General features: G+C 34.9%; 2 protein-coding genes across 10 annotated transcripts in view; one reads left to right on the top strand and one right to left on the bottom strand.

The window, feature by feature from the left end:
* FAM227B (family with sequence similarity 227 member B) overlaps positions 1-22,499 on the top strand; it is a 195,756-nt gene that overhangs the window by 55,885 nt on the left and 117,372 nt on the right. The gene's annotated exons all lie outside the window — the stretch shown is intronic.
* FGF7 (fibroblast growth factor 7) overlaps positions 15,804-22,499 on the bottom strand; it is a 57,550-nt gene continuing 50,854 nt past the window's right edge. For both annotated transcript variants that reach the window (XM_045449795.1, XM_045449796.1), the window contains exons 3-4: positions 18,023-18,126; positions 15,804-16,931 (exon numbers count right to left, since the gene is read on the bottom strand). In XM_045449795.1, the coding sequence (XP_045305751.1) occupies positions 16,737-16,931; positions 18,023-18,126 (299 nt within the window). In that variant the 3' untranslated portion in view covers positions 15,804-16,736. The remainder of the gene's footprint in view (positions 16,932-18,022; positions 18,127-22,499) is intronic.

Below are 22,499 nucleotides of genomic sequence, written 5' to 3' on the forward strand. Positions count from 1 at the left end.
TTTTCAAATTTGTTCTATTTCTTTCCTCTGGGATTCCCAATTTAGCATGTACTATATTACTTAATGTTATCCACAGTTTATTGGGACTTTGTTGTGGGTTTTTTTCAATCTTGTTTTATAGATTTCATAATTTCTAAATTTTTCATTTTACATTCACATGCTTTTTCCTGTGGTATATGATCTCTTATCCCAATAAATGAATATTTCATTTCCTATATCGTACTTCTCACTTAAGAATTTCCATTTTGCCCTTTTTAAAATAGTTTCCATTTCTATTCTGAGATTCTCTTCCTTTATTATGACGATATTTTCTTTTACATCCTCAAACATATTAAAAATAGTTGCTTTAAGTTCTTATCTGGTAATTCAAACTTTTGGATAACTTTGAAATTGATTTCTCTCACTATCTTTTTCTTGACTATGAGTCATAATTTCTTGTTTCACTTCATGTCTAGTAACTTTTTATGTAATCTTGGAATTTTAAATGTGCTTTGAGGATTTTCTGAATTCTGTTAATTTCCACCAACCAATGTTAATTTTTGTTCAAGTAAGTTACTGTGGCTGTATTCAAAGTCCAAATGTTATGTGTTCTGTGATGGTCGGCCAGTAAAATCCCCACCTAGAACTTTAAATCATCCACCTATTCCTTTCCACCCATCCATCTAGAGCTCCCTCTTCCCACCGTATGTGTGAGTAATTCAGACACCAGCTAAAGGTTTGGAGAAAACTTACAATATTCAGATTTTGGGTTTCCTCTTCTGCAGCCCCTTTCTTTGTAGGATTTCTAAAACTCCTTCATTTTTCAATCTTCTGGCTGTCCCAAACACTATCCTCTGACTCCTTAAACCAATAATATTTCTACTTTATATGTGAATTCCATCCACTCACATGTCATGATGACTAAGTAGTACCATCAGACAAAAAGTTGTTTAAGCAACTGCATGAACACAAATTTCATCCACTTAGCAGCTCCCTCTTATAGGGTTCAACTCCCCTCCAATTTCTACCTGCTGTTGTTGGTCATTTTCTGGTACCTACAAATGGCTGTGTTTTTAAAAAATATGTTTAAGAATTTGTAATTTTTATCTTTGGGAAAGTCAGACTGATATAAATTATTTTATTTAAATACTATTTTACAACTTAAATATCAAATTTTCAAGTCACATTTTCCCTTAAAACTTTATATGTTGCTTTATTGTCTTCTATTATTTAGTCTAGTAGAAAAGTCTAAAGTCAACTATTTTTTTTCTTTACAATTAATTTATGAAATTTTGTTTTACATTTCTGTTTAGATGTTTCCAAAATTTTTACATTTGTCTTTAAAATTGAAAAATGTCAGTGGAATGTGTCTTGATATGAAAGTTTTCATAGATTTTTCCTAATGATAAATTTTTTTTTTTTTTTTTTAATTTTTTTTTCAACGTTTATTTATTTTTGGGACAGAGAGAGACAGAGCATGAACGGGGGAGGGGCAGAGAGAGAGGGAGACACAGAATCGGAAACAGGCTCCAGGCTCTTAGCCATCAGCCCAGAGCCTGACGCGGGGCTCGAACTCACGGACCGCGAGATCGTGACCTGGCTGAAGTCGGACGCCCAACCGACTGCGCCACCCAGGCGCCCCTCCTAATGATAAATTTAATTATAATTCTTGGATTTCCCAAAGCTCCATCACAGACCTAGTAAAGGTCCTAGCCAAATATTTCAAGTGAGACAGAAACGTATATGGCCAGACTGAAGAGGGAGGGAAAGTGCTTCTGTTTCAGATATTTATTTTTTTTAATTTTTTTTTAACATTTATTTATTTTTGAGACAGAGAGAGACAGAGCATGAACGGGGGAGGGGCAGAGAGAGAGGGAGACACAGAATTCGAAGCAGGCTCCAGGCTCTGAGCCATCAGCCCAGAGCCCCACGTGGGACTCGAACTCACGGACCGTGAGATCGTGACCTGAGCTGAAGTCGGACGCTTAACCGACTGAGCCACCAGGCGCCCCCTGTTTCAGATATTTAACCAAAAATCTTCAGTCTACCATTGGAGAGTATCCCCTTAACACTGAAGAAATAAAATATCTAGAGAAAGGCTTTCACATGGTATGCTATAAAAGACTAACTGCTGCAGTATAAAAACCAATTACATATAAGGATCAATGGAAAAAAAAAAGAAAGAAAGAAAAAGTCTACTAGAAGTTGTTCATTTGGTAAATGTGGTATAAGCCAAGAACAGTTTTCTGTTAGGCAGCAAAAACTGACAGGGCCCTGGAAGTTAGGCTGGAAGCAAAAAATCAAGTCCCTGGGAAAGACCACTGTTTTTTACATTATGTCTTAGCCCTTTCAGGAGCTTACCGGGCCACCAGGTATTCCTGAACTGTAGAGGTAGAAGTGACTACGTAAGTCTTCTCATTAGTTTCCCACCAAAACATCTCATTTCAATGCAGCTTGTGCTTTTCTAAGTAAGTTTTTGACACTGGGAATGTAGATCTGTCAAGACCTCCTCCTGTGTACTTTCGCATTGTGTGATAAAGTATATTAATTATCAAAGACTTTTAAAATTTTGGTCCTATTTCATAGGCTTCAGATATAAAACCAATTTATCTAACTATGTTCTGGTGATGATGGATGCAGACTTTCCTATTTATGCTTCATGGTTCTTTAACTTAAGGGTTGGGAGAAAGACTGAAGTAGCTGTGTTTATCCCACCACCTTATGTAGAAGTCTCCTTTTAGATGTGTTTTTATTATTACATTTTATTCAAGCATGCAGAAAAGTAAAAAATATTTCCCACATGTAATAAATATTTATATTTTTTCCATGTTTGCTTTACAAGCCTTTTATTTATGGGTTTTTTTTGTACTATTTCTAAATTTGTCTTCCCCTCTCTAAATGTAACCGCTTACTTAAATTTGTGGGCATCCGTTCTTTCTATAATATATATTATTTTTTTATGTTCTTTAGTTCAATAAAATAGATGAAATTCTTTTACATTTCAAAATCTAGCAATAATCAACATTCAATAGTTTAAAATAATCAATAGGTATTAATATTTTTTACCAATATATTGGTAAATTTTTTTATTTAGTTAATTTTTTTAATTTACATCCAAGTTAGTTACCGTATAGTGCAACAATGATTTCAGGAGTAGATTCCTTAATGCCCCTTACCCGTTTACCCCATCCCCCTCTCCCACAACCCCTCCACTAACCCTCTGTTTGTTCTCCATATTTAAGAGTCTCTTATGTCCCCCTCCCTGTTTTTATATTATTTTTGCTTCCCTTCCCTTATGTTCATCTGTTTTGTCTCTTAAAGCCCTCATATGAGTGAAGTCATATATTTGTCTTTTTCTGACTAATTTCACTTAGCATAATACCCTCCAGTTCCATCCATGTAGTTGCAAATGGCAAGATTTCATTCTTCTTGATTGCCGAGTAATACTCCATCGTATATATATACCACATCTTTATCCATTCATCCATCGATGGACATTTGGGCTCTTTACATACTTTGGCTATTGTTGATAGTGCTGCTATAAACATGGGGGTGCATGTGTCCCTTCAAAACAGCACACCTATATCCTGTGGATAAATGCCTGGTAGTGCAATTGCTGGGTCATAGGGTAGTTCCATTTTTAGTTTTTTGAGGAACCTCCATACTGTTTTCCAGAGTGGCTGCACCAGCTTGCATTCACACCAGCAGTGCAAAAGAGATCATCATCTTTCTCTGCATCCTCGCCAACATCTGTTGTTGCCTGAGTTGTTAATGTTAGCCATTCTGACAGGTGTGAGGTGGAATCTCATTGTGGTTTTGATTTGTATTTCCCTGATGATGAGTGATGTGGAGCATTTTTTCATGTGTCGGTCGGCCATCTGGATGTCTTCTTTGGAGACGTGTCTATTCATGTCTTTTGCCCATTTCTTCACTGGATGATTTGGTTTTTGGGTGTTGAGTTTGATAAGTTCTTTATAGATTTTGGATACTAACCCTTTATCTGATATGTCATTTGCAAATATTTTCTCCCATTCCGTTGGTTGCCTTTTAGTTTTGCTGATTGCTTCTCTGTGCAGAAGCTTTTTTTACCAGTACTTTTGACCATGTTGAGCTCTGAGCTGACAGCTCGGAGAGCCTGGAGCCTGCTTCAGATTTGTCTCTGTCTCTCTCTCCCCAAAATAAATAAACATTAAAAAAAATTTTAATGAAGATTCTAGGTGGTGAATTACAATGCTTGAAAGAGCTTGTTTACTGTATTTCTAATAATTATTTTCATTTGAAATACAAATAAATATTTATTTCAAACACGCTTGATTTTAATAATAGGAAATCTTGATAAAATGTATCATATATTTTACCAGCCCCTAAATATTTAAAAAATACTTGTTATATTTGACTCTAAAACATGACTTGATTTTTCTGTTTCTGGATGAGACCTAAGTCTGGTAGGGTAGGTTAGAGACTTAATGAGTGTTTCCTTTCATATACTGCTCAAAATTAAAATTTAATACTTTATCTTAAACTTGTGTAAATCTTCCATTTGAAGTATTTACTTGATAACATGTGTTAACTTTGTAGAGCCTTATTAGTAATATTCTTATGTGGCTGGTCACTTTTATTATCACCTATAAAGTGAGAAAACTAAAACATAAGAAATTAAGTAATAACTTATGCAAGGTCACAAAACTAATAAGTAATGGAATATGAATTCATTTCCAGGAAATTCTTGCCTAGACTCTGAACTCTTAGCCACCTCACATGCTTCCTCTCAGCCATTTAATTTTACAAGCTTATGAGTACATTAAGGCTTAAAATTGTCATCATAAGATAAGGGTTGTAACTTATAAGAGTTGCCATAGCCTTAATCCTTCATGACTAATATGAATGAGTTTTTAGATCCTTTCCTGGGATCAAATTTTAATAGGTAAGAAGAAAGCAGGGAGATATGATAGTAGAAGGGGCAGAAAGAGAGAAAAAGACTGGGGGAGGGTGCGGAATTCACTTGTTTCCACATTTTGTATATGGATTTCTCTAGAAATAGCAAGCAATGGTTTGGGGAATCAGAAAGCCACATTCTGGGGCCAAAGTGGTCCAGAAATACAATGACAGCAAAGGGTTGGAACTTCTAATACTCTTGTTATGCACCAATGTTTTTGGCAGGGGAACTAAAAGGCAGTTGTATTTTCAAAAAGTCAAGACTTTCTTAAAAGGGGTTTATTTTGTTCTTTTTTTTTACAAAGTATTTTTTTTCTGTAAACTTCTGCTTAGATTGTGACTATCAGGAAATATGTTTAAGGTAGAACTTTGTTCAAATCTATGTGTTTATTTGAACTTTGAGGCTCTTATATTTTCCTAGGGCCCTCGCCTGCTTTTAAAGCTATCTTCTTGAATTTTTATATCAGTTAGTGGTCAATGAGTACCTCTCTTCCACATAGAGAGGAAGATCTCAGAGATCCAGGCCACTTTCATCTTCTGGGGTCACCAGCCTATACAGCTGCACAGTCATTAGAATTAATCTGCATCAGGAGAATATAGGAGGAGTAGGCACACAATTTTAAAAGTCTCGACTAAAGTTATATAAATTTCCAGTTATAAAATGAATATGTTGGGGTGCCTGGGTGGCTGAGTCAGTTAAGCATCCGACTTTGGCGCAGGTCATGATCTCAGTTTGTGAGTTCGAGCCCCACGTTGGGCTCTGTGCTGACAGCTCAGAGCCTGGAGCCTGCTTCGGATTCTGTATCTCACTCTCTCTCTGCCCCTCCCCCACTCACACTCTGTCTGTCTCTCTCTCTCTCTGTCTCTTAAAAATTAATAAACGTCAAACAAATTTTTTTAAATGAATATGTCATGGGAATGTAATGTGCAACATGGCAATTTGGTTAATAATGCTGTATTACATATTTGAAACTAGGTAGAAGAATGGCTCTTGAAAGTTCTCATTGCAAGAAAAAAAATGTGACATATGTGGTGATGGATATTAACCAGACTTATTGTGGTGATCATTTTGCAATATATAAAAATATCAAATCATTACATTGTACACTTGAAACTAATATGTAATATCACTTATACCTCAATTTTAAAAAGTTTTGGCTCGGAAGTCACCCACATCACTTCCAATCAGATACTATTGGTGAGAATAAGCCATGGCTATATATAGATGTAATGAGGGTTGGCAAATTAAAACAAAACAAAACCAAACCAAAACAAAACAAAACAAAAACACTCTGACTAGGAAGCTGCTACATAGTAACAGCATTGTACTATAGAAGGTGGATCTATGCATTTTGAAGGACAGATAAGTGTCTCTACTACAGGAATTAAGTTAAATAATAGTGTAGTAATCCTTATGTATGGAATGCTTATGCTGTGGCCTATAATACAATTGTAGATAATACAATTTGAGTATCAAAGAAAAATTTGGGAGAATTTGCATATATCAATCACCATGATCTTGACAGTTTTCCGAAGCTTAAAGACTGCCTAATGAGTCAGTGGTGTTAACAAATGTGATTTTTTTTATATCATATAAAGAAATGTGTCAACATCTAGAATATCTGCATAACTCACTGAATCAATATTTTTCAAATGACCAATGCATGGATTTTTAAAATGTGGTTTTAGGGGCACCTGGCTGGCTCAGTCAGTTAAGCGTCCAACTTCGTTTCAGGTCATGATCACTTGGTTCATGAGTTCGAGCCCCATATCGGGTGATGTATAGAAGTGTTGAATCACCATATTTTATACACCTGAAACTAATGTTACACTGTATGTTAACAATTGAAATTTAAGTAAAAACTTAAAAAATAAAAGTTATCTTTTCTAAAAAGATGCTATTTATATTAATGTGAAATGGGTTTATTAATGAACTAGTGTTCAAGATTTCTCAGTTTTAATATCTGTTGTAAGAAATGCTGATAGATACAAAATCCTTATAAACAAAAGTTCTTTGGTGTCTTCAATTATTCTTAAGAGTATAAAAGCACCCTGAGACCAAAAAGTTTGATGGCGACTGCCCTACAGGACATCACTGCAAAGGGGCTTGCCCCATGGCATTTGAGAGCTACTGTATCCTGGTTGCAGTTTTATAGTTTCTGTATTGCTTCTCTCCAAGCTGGACTTAGTAATCACTGTGCAGAACCCCGTAAACAAAAGACTCGGATAATTTATTTACTAGGTCATAAGCATGTTTTGTTTGGAGATTTCTACAGTTACTAATGGTTCTTCAGCTCTCATGTATTTACTTTTCACATAAAAGACTTGAATTTCTTGATTATGTAATGTAACTTTTCTGGACCTTACGTTTCCACCTGAAAAAAAAAAATGATGTGATTGGAATATATGATTTCTCTATTCCCCTTCTCTAACATTTTATTACTCTATTACTTATATCTTTAGGTGCTGAATAATCTTCCAAAACGATTGTTTACTATTGAGGTAGAATTAGCAATAGAGACTGGTGGCTTACATATATTATTTTAGAGCTCTTCCCCCTTTATAGTCGTGTGTGTGTGTGTGTGTGTATCTTGTGTATGTGTGTCTTGTGTGTATAAATATGTTAATCTGTGTGCTGGAGGAATGCTAAGGCGGGTGAAGGGCAGAAATGGGGTAAAACAGGAGTGTATATATACCCATGTATGCATATATATGACTTTTAATAAATACAATAACCTATGCTTTATGTATAATGCTATCTCAGAATTGCTGCTTCTAATCCAAAACATATTTATTTAGCTTTTTAAAAATGTATTTATCTTGAGAGGGCAGAAGGGGCAGAGAGAGAGGGAGAGAGAGAGAATCCCAAGCAGGGCCCAGGCTGACCTGATGTGGGGCTCAGTCCCACAAAACCGTGAGATCATGACCTCAGATGAAATCAAGAGTCAGATGCTTAACTGACCGAGCCACCCAGATGCCCCTCCAAAACATATTTAAACCATAATTTCCTCTTGAGCATTTGAGATGCTTATTGTCATGTAGGCTTAACTTTTCTTCAAAGTTTTAAACTAACAAAATGTTCTGTTTTTGTTTTTAATGAAATAGACAACAGATAGTTAAAATTTGCCTTCCAAACAGAAAAGCATTATCTCCCTTTTTAGGACTGGAATGTAAGCAGTTATAGAATTTCAGTATCTGGAATGACTCGGTATTTACAAGCCAGCTGCCCTTAACCAGTGTATTGTTAGATTATTTACAAGACTAAAGTTTTAATGTTCACCTCTCTTATTGTGGTAGAACACCATATAACCTTTTATACTCAGATGAAGATCATTTTTGAAATGCTATTTTTATACCTCTCTCATAGTTTTTAAGCCCAATTTTTCTCTTATCTGGACTTCACAGTTAAAAAACTAACATATTCATGAATTTTTATAAACTGTAGTTTAAACTATATGCACCAAAAAATCCTTATATTCAGTCAACATGTAACTTTTAAGTAATTATGTGTGCATCATTGTACTTAGTGCTTGGGAAGATAAAAAAAAGAAAAGAAACATAGTAGTTCCTCTATAGACAAGTAATAGTTGATATTTAGCAAATGCCATGTCCCTTGACATGTTACAGAAATAGTAATAGCCCAATGGATTAGCTACTTGAACTTTAATTTGTACCTCTGTCAATTTGCTACCTCTTTACTCTCAGAATGCCTATGGACAATAAAAAAAAAAAAAACAAAAAAAAAAAACAAAACTTGGAAATAAAATAGTTTCCTGAGAATTAAGCCAGTAAAATCTTGGCATTATGTTTTTCATTATACAATATTGAAAGAAAACCAAGAAATTTTCATGGCTGAAGAGAGAGGAAGCCCCAAAACACTAATAAGATGGCCAGAGATATAAGCTCCCAATATGGTAGTAATTTAATAAATTGTATTATTGTATTGTTATTGGTTGCATTTCATACTGTGTGGAGAAAGACTATATGAACAAAAGTGAGGAAAACAACATGTGGCACAAAATAGACGCAGCCTAAAGATTTGGAAACTGGCTGTGTTTTTACAGAAGTATTCAGATTTGATCATTGTGAATTAGATTTTATGATAATTTGGATAATGTATCTTTCAAAACCATTTTACCTTCCTTTGCTTTGATGCCATGCTTGCCAAGCAATTTTCTAATTACTAATTTAGCTTTTAAGATAATCTTCCATGGTCTGCCATAGGGTGACTGGCAAATGCCTCCCCTAGATATGTTGGTTTGCTGTTTGGTGGTAGTGGTCAAAGGTGCTGGAGAGCATAAAAAAACAGTGGGTCCTCATTGTATTATGAAGCACATTAACATACTTTATTGAGTGACATGGAAATGCCAAGCTAAGGTGAAGTGAATAACAAGAATTTGAATACAACTGAGGGATTTAGTCACTGGCGTGAATAAAACATGGTTTTGAAAGAGGTGAATCTAAAGATGTTGAAAAATAAGTTAGTTGGGTTTTGGTGATAGGTTAAAGGGAAGTAGAGACAAGAATAAAAGCTGACTATATTTTGAGTGTAAATATTAAAGAGAACATTTATCTCCTCTCATGCACTGTTGGTCAGAATATATATTTGGAAAAAGCTTTCTGAAAATGTTTTTCAATTTGTATTTTATTTTTTTAATGTTTATTTATATTTGAGAGAGACATAGAGTGCGAGTGGGGAAGGGGCAGAGAGAGAAGGAGACACAGAATCTGAAACAGGCTCCAGGCTTTGAGCTGTCAGCACAGAGCCCTACACGGGGCTCGAACCCACGGACCTTGAGATCATGACCTGAGCCAAACTGACTAAGCCACCCAGGTGTCTCTCAATTTGCATTTTTAAAGGATTTTTTAATATAATAATTTTATTTCCTATAATCATATTAAGAAAATAATCAGAATTATAAAGAAGTATATACCAAGAAATTCATATTTACGTTAGTGAAAAGTTTGAAACAACCAAAATAACCAACAATAGATCAGTTAAATAAGGAAGAGTAAAAGTAGATGGCCTGTGAGATCCATGAACTGGTTGATTAATAGGAAAATTTTGTTAAATTGATATATGCACACCTTCAATATTTTATTTACTTCAAACATAACAATGTGCATTCATTTATCAGTTTTTATGTGAGGCTATGGGCTTTCCTCTGAGCATGATTCTAATAATTATAATACCCATTAAATACTGTCAACAGTGTCCAGTTTGAGTTTCTTTAAAATGGACTGAGAATTCAACGATATTTGCTGAGCAGTCTGAGTGCATAATTGTAGATTGTTATTATTTTTTCCTGTTGTCTTGCCCATACCTAATTTAACATCTTAAGTTTTCAATCACTCACTTTTTCCATTGCCACTCCATAGGCAACTCTAAGAACTTTGATTTCTATCCTGAATAATATGGAAAACAATTGCAGTTTTTAACAGAGGAATTGCATGATCTAAAATATAAGTTAACAGAATCACTGTGGCTGCTCTGTTTGAAAAAGGACTATGGTGTATGTTGGGGTGCCCTTTGTGTGCTTTGTACTCCATAATCGGTCGAAAGCAAAAACAGTTGTAGCTGTCTTTCTAGTGTTTGCATTTCCTTTTAGCTTCGGTGTGAATAGCAAAAATATAGAGGCATCTAGGGAAACCAGGGATCCAAGAAGCACTGCAGACTTTGAAATCATTTTGAAAAATAGAGAATTAGATGGGAAGCAACATAAGCCTTTTCAGAGTGTTTCAGGAAGCAGCAAAGATAAAGATCCAGTATAGTTCCTGAAGGGGTTTCCTTCCCCACCCCCACCCTCACCCCCACCACCCCATTTAGCTAATTGGTTCTCAAATGCATAGGTATATTAGAATCTTCTGAGGAGCTTTAAAAATACCCTTGCCTTGGGGCGCCTGGGTGGCGCAGTCGGTTAAGCGTCCGACTTCAGCCAGGTCACGATCTCGCGGTCCGTGAGTTCGAGCCCCGCGTCGGGCTCTGGGCTGATGGCTCAGAGCCTGGAGCCTGTTTCCGATTCTGTGTCTCCCTCTCTCTCTGCCCCTCCCCCGTTCATGCTCTGTCTCTCTCTGTCCCAAAAATAAATAAACGTTGAAAAAAAAAAAATTAAAAAAAAAAAAAAATACCCTTGCCTGTGCCCCAACCCAGAAATACTGGTGCAATTGGCCTGGGCTGGGCCTAGGCCTCATTATTTAAAAAAAAAAAAAAAAAAAAAAAAAAAAAAAAATCCCAGGTGATTCCAATATGCATTTAGCATTAAAATCGATTGTTTTTCAAGTATTTTTAGGTCTTATCCTCACAGGCAGCTTGTGACTGATTGCCTCCACCTTCTACGATAAAACTCACTGTGGCTCAAGAAATTTCAACCACGTATATGATCTTACTCTCTTGAGGTAGAGAAGTAGAGGGGAGGATTACCTTCAGGTTGAGTCTGAGGGCTTAGTCATTTCCTTCATATAGAGGTAAAGTGATATTGTTAGTTTTCGAGCTATATTAGGAATTCTAAGGAGGTGCAACTCAAATTAATTATGTGGTTCCAACCTTTTCTCAATTATCCTTGTACGAATGGACCATACAATATCCCTCACGGAAGTATCAAAAGTGTTGCCTCAGAGAATATACCTGCTTCATCTCTCTCTGCTGAATAGCTCACCAAGGAAAGCCATGAAATACTCTTATTAGGCCCTAACGAATCCTGTCTTGTGGCAGCAACCTTAAAAACATCCCATTTATTATTTGTGTTAGGCAGCCTTTAAGATGGCCTCCAATGGTGGGGCGCCTGGGTAGCTCAGTCGGTTAAGCCTCCGACTTCGGCTCAGGTCATGATCTCACGGTCCGTGAGTTCGAGCCCCGCGTCGGACTCTGTGCTGACAGCTCAGAGCCTGGAGCCTGTTTCAGATTCTGTGTCTCCCTCTCTCGCTGGCCCTCCCCCGTTCATGCTCTGTCTCTCTCTGTCCCAAAAATAAATAAACGTTAAAAAAGAAAAGAAAAAAGATGGCCTCCAATGATCCCTGCTTTTTGGTACTTATGCCTTTGTGTAATTCCTTTCCCTTACATAGGTAGAAAATCTTGAAATCATTTTCAAGATTAGGTTATATATAAAAATACTGTGGCTTCCATTTTGGGCACTCACTCACTCTCTGATTCCTTTGTGGGAAACAAACTGCCATGTTTTAGATAGTGCTGTGAAAAGGCTTATGTGGTGAGGAAGTGATGTTTTGAGCCAACAACCAGTGAGGACCTAAGGTCCTCTTCAAGGACCTAAGGTGGATCCTTCTCCAAACTGAGCTTTGAGATACTTCCACAGTTCTGGTGAACACCTTGATTGTAGCTTTCTGAGAGACTCTACCTAGAGACACCTAGCTAAACCATGTCCAGGTTCCTGACCTCATAACTTATGAGATAATAAATATTTGCTGTTTTAAGCCACTAAGTTTTATGATAATTTGTTATATAACAATATATAACTAACATGTGGCTGTATTTTTCAAGAGAAAGTCCTGCCATCTTCAAGCTAAATGTTGCTATTCATCTCATATTTCAATTGTTCTGATGATATTTCAAAATTGTTCTGATGATATTTCAAAAGTTCTGATGATGTTAAAGAAAATAAATTTGCATAGGTTCTCATAAGTTCAATGATGATGATTTGGAAACTGGAACCACATAATTATCAGGAAGTAAAAGGAAAATATGAGAGGCATCTTCTCAGGGGAGAGTAAATACAGGGATTTGGGTAAGAGACCAGGACTTTATTATTTCTTGCTTCTTGTCATGTCTCCTCCACTGGAGAGAAAGTGAATTTTCTTAACAAACTATTCAAAGTTAGAGGATGAGTGGGAACACATGTGGGCCTGAAGGAACACCAGCCTCATTGGAAGCAGCAGCTTTGTTGAATAAATATAGAAGTAGGATAAAGAGTAGCCTGACAACAATGCTGAAACAGTTATAAGTTTTAATGAACTATTTCATAGTAAGATGCACATGAATAACTCGAACCATAGACACCAATTAATAGATATTCTCTGAAAACTGTTTTAGAGTGAGCATAGAAATGATCATGGCTGATAATCATCTGGTACCCACAAGTCAGTCACAGTGGCCTGTGTCTATTCTGATAGATCAGTGACATATTCTAATTGACCAGTAACCACTCATACTGGTCGTTAGTATTTTTAATACCACTCTTATTCATAGTGAACGTTGGATGAAGTTTTGGTTTCCTGTAGCCATGTGCCATCTGTGCATAAAGTTGGATAATGAAAGGTACGGGATCTCTTGTGTCTTACTCATGCCCAAGCATATGGCATTAAGGTAGTGGTGTAAATGAAGCTGCATGATAAACCTTGTACATCTTTCTGATGCATCACTTTTGCTTACTCGTGTGAATTTTATATTAGAGCAAACACAAAAGTATTATGGATTAAAATGCAAAAGCACATGAGTTTTAAGAGAAAAAAGATTTTCAAGAAACTTTGTGTGCTACCTTTGCATTATTCCTACTACTTCTACTACTATTGATATTTCAGTAGAAAATTTTGAGACACATGGATTTTGTTTATTTGTGGTTATAGAATCGCTTTACTACAGCTGGTCGTGTGGCTCATCTGTATGTTTTTTGTCACTCTAGATAACCAGAGGAGCAAACTCTAAGAGATAGAAACTAAGAATTTATCTCCAGTATCTCTTCTCTTTTATCATTAGGTCAATTTATAGTCAACTTAAAGGCTGATAATTTATAGTATGGCTTTTTTTTTACATAAAATATTTTAGTTTATTAATTGCATTGAAAGTATCTTTTTATTATTTCTTTTGTTAACATTTCATATTCTTTCATTTAATTTTTTTCCTTTCTTGTTCTTGGAAACCTATGTATTTAACCAATTTTCTCCTTCAAAGAACATTTTTTAAAAGGTTACTCTGTTTATAACTGCTCTCCATTTGTAAATAAATACATGTAAGAGTAGAATAGGAAACAGGATTGGAAATTTCATCATTTCTTTCCTCCTTTTGAGTTACATCATCACAGCATGGACTAATTATTCTGTATGAAGTGAATTGCCAAAACATAAGTTGCATTTGCATGCAAACATAAAGATAACATCTCAATAGAAATTTTTTAAAGAAGGAGACCACTAGCTAATAATCTAAGACTGGGAAGCATATGCTAAGTGACCTGGACTTTTGTGACAGCTCTGTACCTAACCAGCTACTTTGGATGTATCACAATCTCAGTTTCCTGGTCTGCAAGTGAATACAAGGGACTAAGGCCTCTTGCAGTTTTAAGCTTCTAGAATTCTAAATGTATATAATTAGTACAGATTTTATTTTCTAAAATTTGCACGATAAAAAAAAGGAGAGTATAAACAATGAATTAAAAGTGTTTCTAAAGAGGGAGGAAGGCAAACCATAAGAGATTCTTAAATACAGAGAACAGACTGAGGGTTTATTGGGGGGGTAGGGGAGAGGGGAAAGTGGGTGATGGACATTGAGGAGGGCACTTGTTGGGATGAGCCCTGGATGTTGTATGGAAGCCAATTTGACAATAAATTATATTTTTTTAAAAAGTGTTTCTAAAAACACTACCAGATTGGCTTTACCACTAAATTTGGTTTAATTCAGCATTGCTGTGTGATTTAATTATAACTATAAATCCATAGACAAAGAGTATTTGGTCCTAACATAGTTCATGTCTTGTATGTATATACACTATTTCTGTTCAGATTTCTATATCATCATGTTTGCCCTAATTTTAAAAATCAAGTAAGATTAGTCCCATTCTGAATTTTCTTTAATATTAAAACATTGAATGAATGCATATAAAAAACTGATTATGGATAGACGCTCTGTTAAGCACTAAGGAAACGAATATGAGAAACATAGATTTTCCTCTGCCCTTGGTATTTTCACAAGACTCCAGCCACAGAAGGCTGATCTAGGGGAGGAATCTAGGCTAGCAAGCCCCTTGAATCAGATAACAGTTCAGAATATCATTCATAAATGTCCCCTAGCTGAGGAAAGACAATTCTTTCTAGTTTCCTGTCACCTGGTCATATAGATGAGCCATAAGAAGATCAAATGAGTCTGTTCCTGTCGGCTTTAGCCTTTTTGTGTAACTTTTGCCTATTAATGTAGTAGTAGATAATATTTATATAAAATAAAGGAATTTGATGACAAATATTTTGAAATTAAAATCACAATGATTAAAATTCCAATAGTTTAATTTAGATAAATGTTGACCTCCTATTGGTGAACACATACAATGCTACCCAGATCTGCCAATTGAAGAAGTATGAAGTAGAATTTATCTTTCTGATAAGCCTATTCTCTGTAGCCTGACCTCAAGCCTTCATGATATTCAGGTCCTCAAATCCCTAACTATATATTCTATTTTGTGCTCTTGCCATCTAAAAGGAAAACAACTTCCAATGTGGCAATATTTTGAATGGCAGAAATTTCTAGATTAGAAAAATTACTAACTCTAATATGCATATTTTAAAAATATGGCACTTTTTTACTCATGAACTCAAATATATTCTAACTTTAACAATTTTAAGTCCTTTTATCTGCAGTGATTTTACTTATATCATCCAATGTAATTGACAACAGTATGTGGCAAAACATATTTTACATTTTTGTATTGTTCCCTGTGAGACATCTATTGTAAGACTTGCTGCAGGCTGTCATTTTTGTCTGCCATCCAGGATTTGCTGGCCCAAGTACTGTGTACTAAACTTGATATTGGTCATGGGGGGAGGGAGGGGAACCTTGTAGTTGAGCCAGATGGTTTTGTTATTGCTTTAGAATTAAAAGCATATGAAACAGATACAGCTTATTAAGGTTTTTTTTTATAAATAACATAAACTTAAATAACAAAACAATAAAGTTCAAATACAACTTAAAATAGAGTTTAATGCTGTAACCACAGAGAAAAAGCATGATTATTGGTGGGAAGAACATTATTAAAAGTCATATTCCCAAATATGAATTATACAAAAGATAGATTATATTACTTGAAACAAAACTTAAAGGTTTTTCAGTTTTACTTTTAGGGATTATAAAATGTTATTTTTGTGGCAAGTGAGATGAAATACAGTATTATCATCATTATTGCTATTTTATATACAAGATTTTTGAAAACATCCTTTTAGCAATACCCTTTCCATATGAGCAGCATTAGGAATTTTCTTCTTGTTAATAGGTACAAGCATATTCTAATACTATACTTTTGTAAAACTACTTATTTGACTCCATTCCATAATAGAATTTTTAAGAATATTCTTTCTTTTCTTATTAGAATTTAAGTGGCTTACAACTGCCACTAAAAAGTCTTTCAGATACTGCTCATCTTCCATAGTTAGTGTTGGCTTGATTATCTGACAAATCATTGCAGCAGCCTTAGGTCTGACATATCTTATATAACATCATCTGCATTATTATTATTATAGCAGCCATTTTATAAGCAGATAGGAATATTTAAATAATCATTATCAGATAATCAAATCTAACATACTCTTAAGGGTAAATTAATTTAAGAAAAAACATTACTATTACTAACATCATGATTGTACAACCAGCTTTACAATTTTTTACAACTTTTAGTTACTAAATCTGATTTTGTGTATATTTTTCAAATCTTTCTTTAATGCAGTCTCTTAAAATAAACATACATGCGCAAGTCCAGCTTGATCAGTTTTTCAGTAGTTTTCCAGCCTTTCTTGGTTACTTAAAAAAAAAAAGAAAAGAAAAGAAAAGAAAGAAAACAGTCCACTTAAAGAAATCTCCCTGCTGGAACTGGTTTCTTTTATACCATATATGATTATGTTATTGCCATAGGAAGAAAGTGGGCTGTTTTTTGTTCTTTCTTTGTTTTCTTCCCCCTTACAGGAACCCCTTTTTGATTTAAAGCAACAAACATTTCTCCTCCGCTGTGTGTCCATTTAGCTGATGCATATGTATTGTAATGGTTTTCCAGAATTAATTCTTTGAAGTTGCAATCTTCATTGCATTCTTTCTGTTAAAATAATAAACAACATTATCCAAATGATTTTTAGAGGTGCTCAATTAAACAAAGAGTAAGCAGTAATCTTTAGTAGAATTAAATCATATATAACTTTTTTTTTGAGCTGGCCTAATGCAGTTTGTTAGATATAAATTAGCATATTTGCAAAAAAAATAGGCATCTTAAAATTTTTTTAAAAGATAAAATGATACATATTTAGTTATCCAACACATTTTCAAATATCTAACTTTTTTTGGCAGTCAGTTTTTACAATTCTTTAGTATGAGGAGCTGTTTCCCCCTAATGAGCAGCTCTGATATTACCAAATATCATTCCCAAATCACTTATTCCCTAACTGCTGAGAATTTGATATAATTAGCAAAGCGTCTCCCTCCCTCAGCTGAAGGACATATTTCACAACTCTTCTTCATTTGTTACTACGCTGCCTGCAATGGTGATGGAATTTAAGTTAATTTGTTCATCCATCCAACCATTCATTCATTCATTCATTCAATTAAACCTAGATTATTATGTAATTAGCCTGTGCCAGGTATTGTGCTGGACTATGGGAATACAAAGGAAACTCAATTATATTTTATTATGGTGGGATGAACTGTTACATGTTTCATATTGTAATAAAGTAGGAACAATGTGAATGCTCACAGTTCAAAGGCCACGATTGTGAGACTGATGTTGATAAACAAACTTCTGAATTTTTTTTCCCAAGAATTTTCATGTCAGCAATGTGCAGATTGGGTGAACCTTAACAAAAAGAGCTTTAATACTACTGACAGATGGAAATTTTAGGTTTTAAGTATCTAAAGCACACATGGAATTTCAGAGCTGGCAGTATCCTGAGAGGTTGGTTAACGTAACTCATTTTACAAATGAAGACACCAAAGCCCAGAGAGCTTAAGCAATTTGTCCAAGGTCCTGCAGAAAATGTTTTTTTTCCTCAATGCTTGAATATGAAGTATTTTAATGAAATCATTAAATTATATGACTGAAGAAAAATTAGTTCCATTTTTCCTTTCCAGAAAGGCAAGATGTTTTTGACAAAAATAAGTTTGAAAAATTAAGTCTAAGCTATCAATTATCAATACCTTTGCATAGAGTTTTCCTTCCTTATTCATTGCAAGATAGTATTCACTTTCCACTCCTTTGATTGCCACAATTCCAACTGCCACTGTCCTGATTTCCATGATATCTGCAAGGAATCACAGAAAGATAAGTCAGTTATTCACTCAGCTTTGCAGATCATCCAAGAATGACAATTTGTTCTTATTTCTTTTTCAATTGGAAGTTATTAAAATCATTAATGTGCGTGTTTACTCAGCCTGAGACCACCTACCCATATTACACATACAAATACAAGGATAGTCCTTATTAAACATGGGAAGTTTAAACTATTTATTTTTTATTTTGTAGAAAAAGATATCTGGATTCAAAGGATTTAGCTTTTTCTTCCCCAGAATTACATCTCTAACTTACTATCATAATAATCATCATGATATCAGCTAATGTTTATTGATCTCCTACCACATAAAGCATTATTCCAAGGCTCCTATGCACTAACTCATCTACTTGTCACCAAGGCTATGAGGCAAGTACTGTAGTTATTCCCATTTTACAGATCGAGAAGCCCAAGCACAGAGAAGTTGTATAATTTGCCCAGATTCTCTCAGCTAATAAGTGGCAGAAGGGAAATTTGAACCCAGACAGTGGCTTTCAATCATTACATACCATGAAAATGTATAATAAACTAATAATCTTTACTTTTCTCTTAAACTTTATCTTATAAATTATTGCTAACAGAAAATCTCTGGAATGTACTGAAATTTAACAAAAATCAATGAAAGCAATTGTAAATGATGGTAACAGAACTACTGCCCTAAAAAAGATTAAATATTTTAAAGAGATAGTGAGTTTTTTGATACATGAAAGACTATTTAAAACCCAATTATGAATCTTGCTTATATGATATTTTATAACACTATACCTTTCTGATTTTTAATCTTTGTTGAAATTGTTTCTACAACACATACAGTTACCACAGAATGTTAACCTACTATTTTCTTTTATTACACATCTTTTCCTCCAATGCTATATTTTAATGACTCATATAAATGCAGTAAAATCTCAAGAAAATTTTTAAAACAATGTAGGAATTAAAAGTTTAGCAGACCTCTTTAAATAACTGCTGTTAATTATACTTTGAACATGAAGGTGTAACCATGAGACATTCGCTTCCCTGTGCCTAATAATATGCAAAGAAGGTTACAAGTGAAAACTATATGCGTTATGTCAAGTCTCTAAAAGCTGTTTTCCAAAATATTCACTCAGTTAAAGGAAAATCTGATTTCTTATTCCATGCCTTTGCTTCATCCTCTTCTTTATTCTTTTCACTTCAATTTTCCTATCTGGAGAATAAAATCAATACCCACTTCGTCAGGATTAATGCAGCCTAGCTAATATTTGTTATCTGTGTCACATGTATGCTGCATACAGGCCTTTTTCCCAGCATGCTATGCTTAGCGCTGACAAGAGGTTATCCAGTTGAGAGTTCTTGGGCTGTTCATATAAACTCAGGTCTATGAAGAAAGTGCAAAGGAATGGATATTAATCTTTTAAAGTATTTATGAAGCATTGTCAGAATGTATAAATCCTAGAGTAATTTGAGGACACAAATTAAGGAAAACAGCCCTGATTTCATAACTCCAAAAGTTAAAATTGAATAATTTATTTCATTCTAAAATGTCAGATGAACAAATCATTTGGTTTTTAATAGCATAATTTTTATTTTCTTTCTTAGAGTCAGGATAGGAAAAATAGCTTTCTGTCTGTAGATGTAAACAATGACTTGTGAATTGAATTGTTTGGTGTTATTAAAAATTCAATAAACTATTTCATTATATACCCCGATTTTACTAAAAGGCAGATGGAGAGTAGTCAAAGACCTCATTTATAACAACTACTGGCATCAACAAATGAAATAATTATCAAGATTTTGGTCACAATTAAGCTATGCTTTCATAAGTAGTTGATAATAATACGATTGAAAAGCTACTGGATAAAATACATTGCCATTATCTTTCATTATTTCATGAATCTAGGAAGTCATAATAATAAGCAAATTCAAAATGAAAAACAATGATAAGGAAAGAGAACTGAGGAACTCTCTATCCACATCAAACCAAAGAATTCTCATTTCCACAATACATTCATAGAGTTCAGTGATTCCACTTTATCAATAGAGGAAGACACTAAGTGTAAATAATAATTATGCTTCAATGCATGTTTTATAATATCATTGCCACTAGTAAAACTTAAGACCTGCTTATGATTTGCTACATCTTTTGAAGACCTCAGTGTTCTGATGAGAGCATAGAAAATGATTAAATTCTAGCATGTGGTTGTAGACTATAGATTAAAGAAGGAAGCAGTAATAAGGGAGCACATGTGAGGATACTTCAAGTGACACCTACAGATCTTCCTCTTTATCACTGGGAACACTGTGTAAATATTAAACACTAAAGAAAGTGAAAACACATTTTCACCACATTTTTAAACACCTCATGTTTTCTGAAATACTGTAATGCTATGCAAAATTATTTTCTATTGTTAACAAACAATTCTGTTAATCCTACACATCTAGCACAACTAGAATTTCATTGTGGATTTAGATCACATGTGATTTATGCATGCTGAATTTAGGAACAAGATGTGGAAAACTGCCGTCACTTTAAACTCAGTATCGGGGCGCCTGGGTGGCGCAGTCGGTTAAGCGTCTGACTTCAGCCAGGTCACGATCTCGCGGTCCGTGAGTTCGAGCCCCGCGTCGGCCTCTGGGCTGATGGCTCAGAGCCTGGAGCCTGTTTCCGATTCTGTGTCTCCCTCTCTCTCTGCCCCTCCCCCGTTCATGCTCTGTCTCTCTCTGTCCCAAAAATAAATAAACGTTGAAAAAAAAAATTTTTAAACTCAGTATCATTGTAAAACTCAACCACATTATCAGTCCCACCCCAGGAGACATAGCATCTCCCTAACTCTTCTCCTTGTACTCATTCTCAAAATTAGCCAGATTTGAAATGATCTTTGTCTTCTCCAACTCCTATCCTTATGTCTTAGCCTCAACATCCATTGGGCCTAGAAGTTGAGGAAATGGGCATAGCAAGAGGAATGAGTAAATGGGATAGAAATAATTTTAAGCATTGCTACCAAGTATGTGTTGAGTATTTGTGTTCTATCATATTTGCGGAGAAGAGCTATGTTTGGCATCGAGGTGGTTCATTCCAGTAATGTTCCACTTCCTAACTGGTCCTCTTCACTACAAGGGGATCAGCCAGAAGGAATCAAAAAAAATGCTTCCCGGAACTCGGCAGCTTGCTGGGAAAAATTCCAGGATGTAAGGACACCAAGGGAACTATTTGGAGTGGCTTGGGACACATTTGTTGTTTTTGTCCTTCTGTCTGAATAGTCCCCAATTAAGTGTAATATAAATATAAGTTGCTTTTCTTGGCTAGATGTGAAAGTGAAAAGGCTTAAGATTTTTTTTTTCTAATTTTTTTCCAAGCTACAGCTTATTAGAGAAGATAAGCATTTTTAGAGGGGATTAAAAAAACAAAACAAAACAAAACAAAACAAAAACAAAACAAACAACAACAACAACAAAACCTAATTCAGAGGGGAAACCAGAAAGAAAAAAATCTAAAGAGTCTAAGGAATCCAAGCTATCATTAAGAATATAGCAAAAGGAACAAATTGAGGTAGAAGAGAAAGAAAACATACATGCAGAATGCTGAGCATAGTTAAGTGCCCAATAAACTGTTTTCTTTAGAAATGAATAGTTTTGCTGTTCTAACCAACAATGGTGAGTCTGGTCTTTCAGAGAAGCATTGGCAACAGCATCTCATGCTTTTTGTAACAATAAGGAGAAAAGCTAGTGGAAATTAAGTCATTCCCCGACTAGAAAGCAGTGGAACACAGGTTGGAGACAGCTTCCTGGGGGAAGTGGGGGGGGGGGGGGGTATTCCTCACATGTGTATCAAGACATAAAGAAACACTGGTGAAGACTCATTGCGCTAAATGAATGCTGACACAGGTGGGAATGAATGACAGCACCAGAAGGAAGATCCCTAGTGACACTGAAGTTCTGAATAGGAACATGAAAGACATGAGAGCACAGGTGTTGTTTTTTTCATTTCTTCTGCTGCTTTAATCTCATGACTTTAGAAGTGAAAAAAAAAAAAAAAAAAAAGCTATGAAAGTAAACACCTGGCTGTTAACGATAGTGTTGAAAGTAGGACTTGCCTTTCTGCCTGGGACTTTAGAATAACTGAAAAAATAGGCTCCTGGAGTTTTCTGTGCATTTTATAAAGAATGCATTAGTTAAGATTAGGTTTGGTTGGAACAAACCATTTATTTCCACATGCAATAAACATTGGGAGAGGTGACAACTCTGCTCCACAAAACATTTGGGAGTTTCCAGGCTCCATTCAGCTCACTGTTCCACAACCACTTTGTTCTCATAATATAAGGTAGAACACACATTCCAGGTGGAGTGTGAAATAAAGGAAGAAAATG

The sequence above is a fragment of the Leopardus geoffroyi genome, chromosome B3 (assembly GCF_018350155.1).
Source record: "Leopardus geoffroyi isolate Oge1 chromosome B3, O.geoffroyi_Oge1_pat1.0, whole genome shotgun sequence".
Lineage (NCBI taxonomy): Eukaryota > Metazoa > Chordata > Mammalia > Carnivora > Felidae > Leopardus > Leopardus geoffroyi.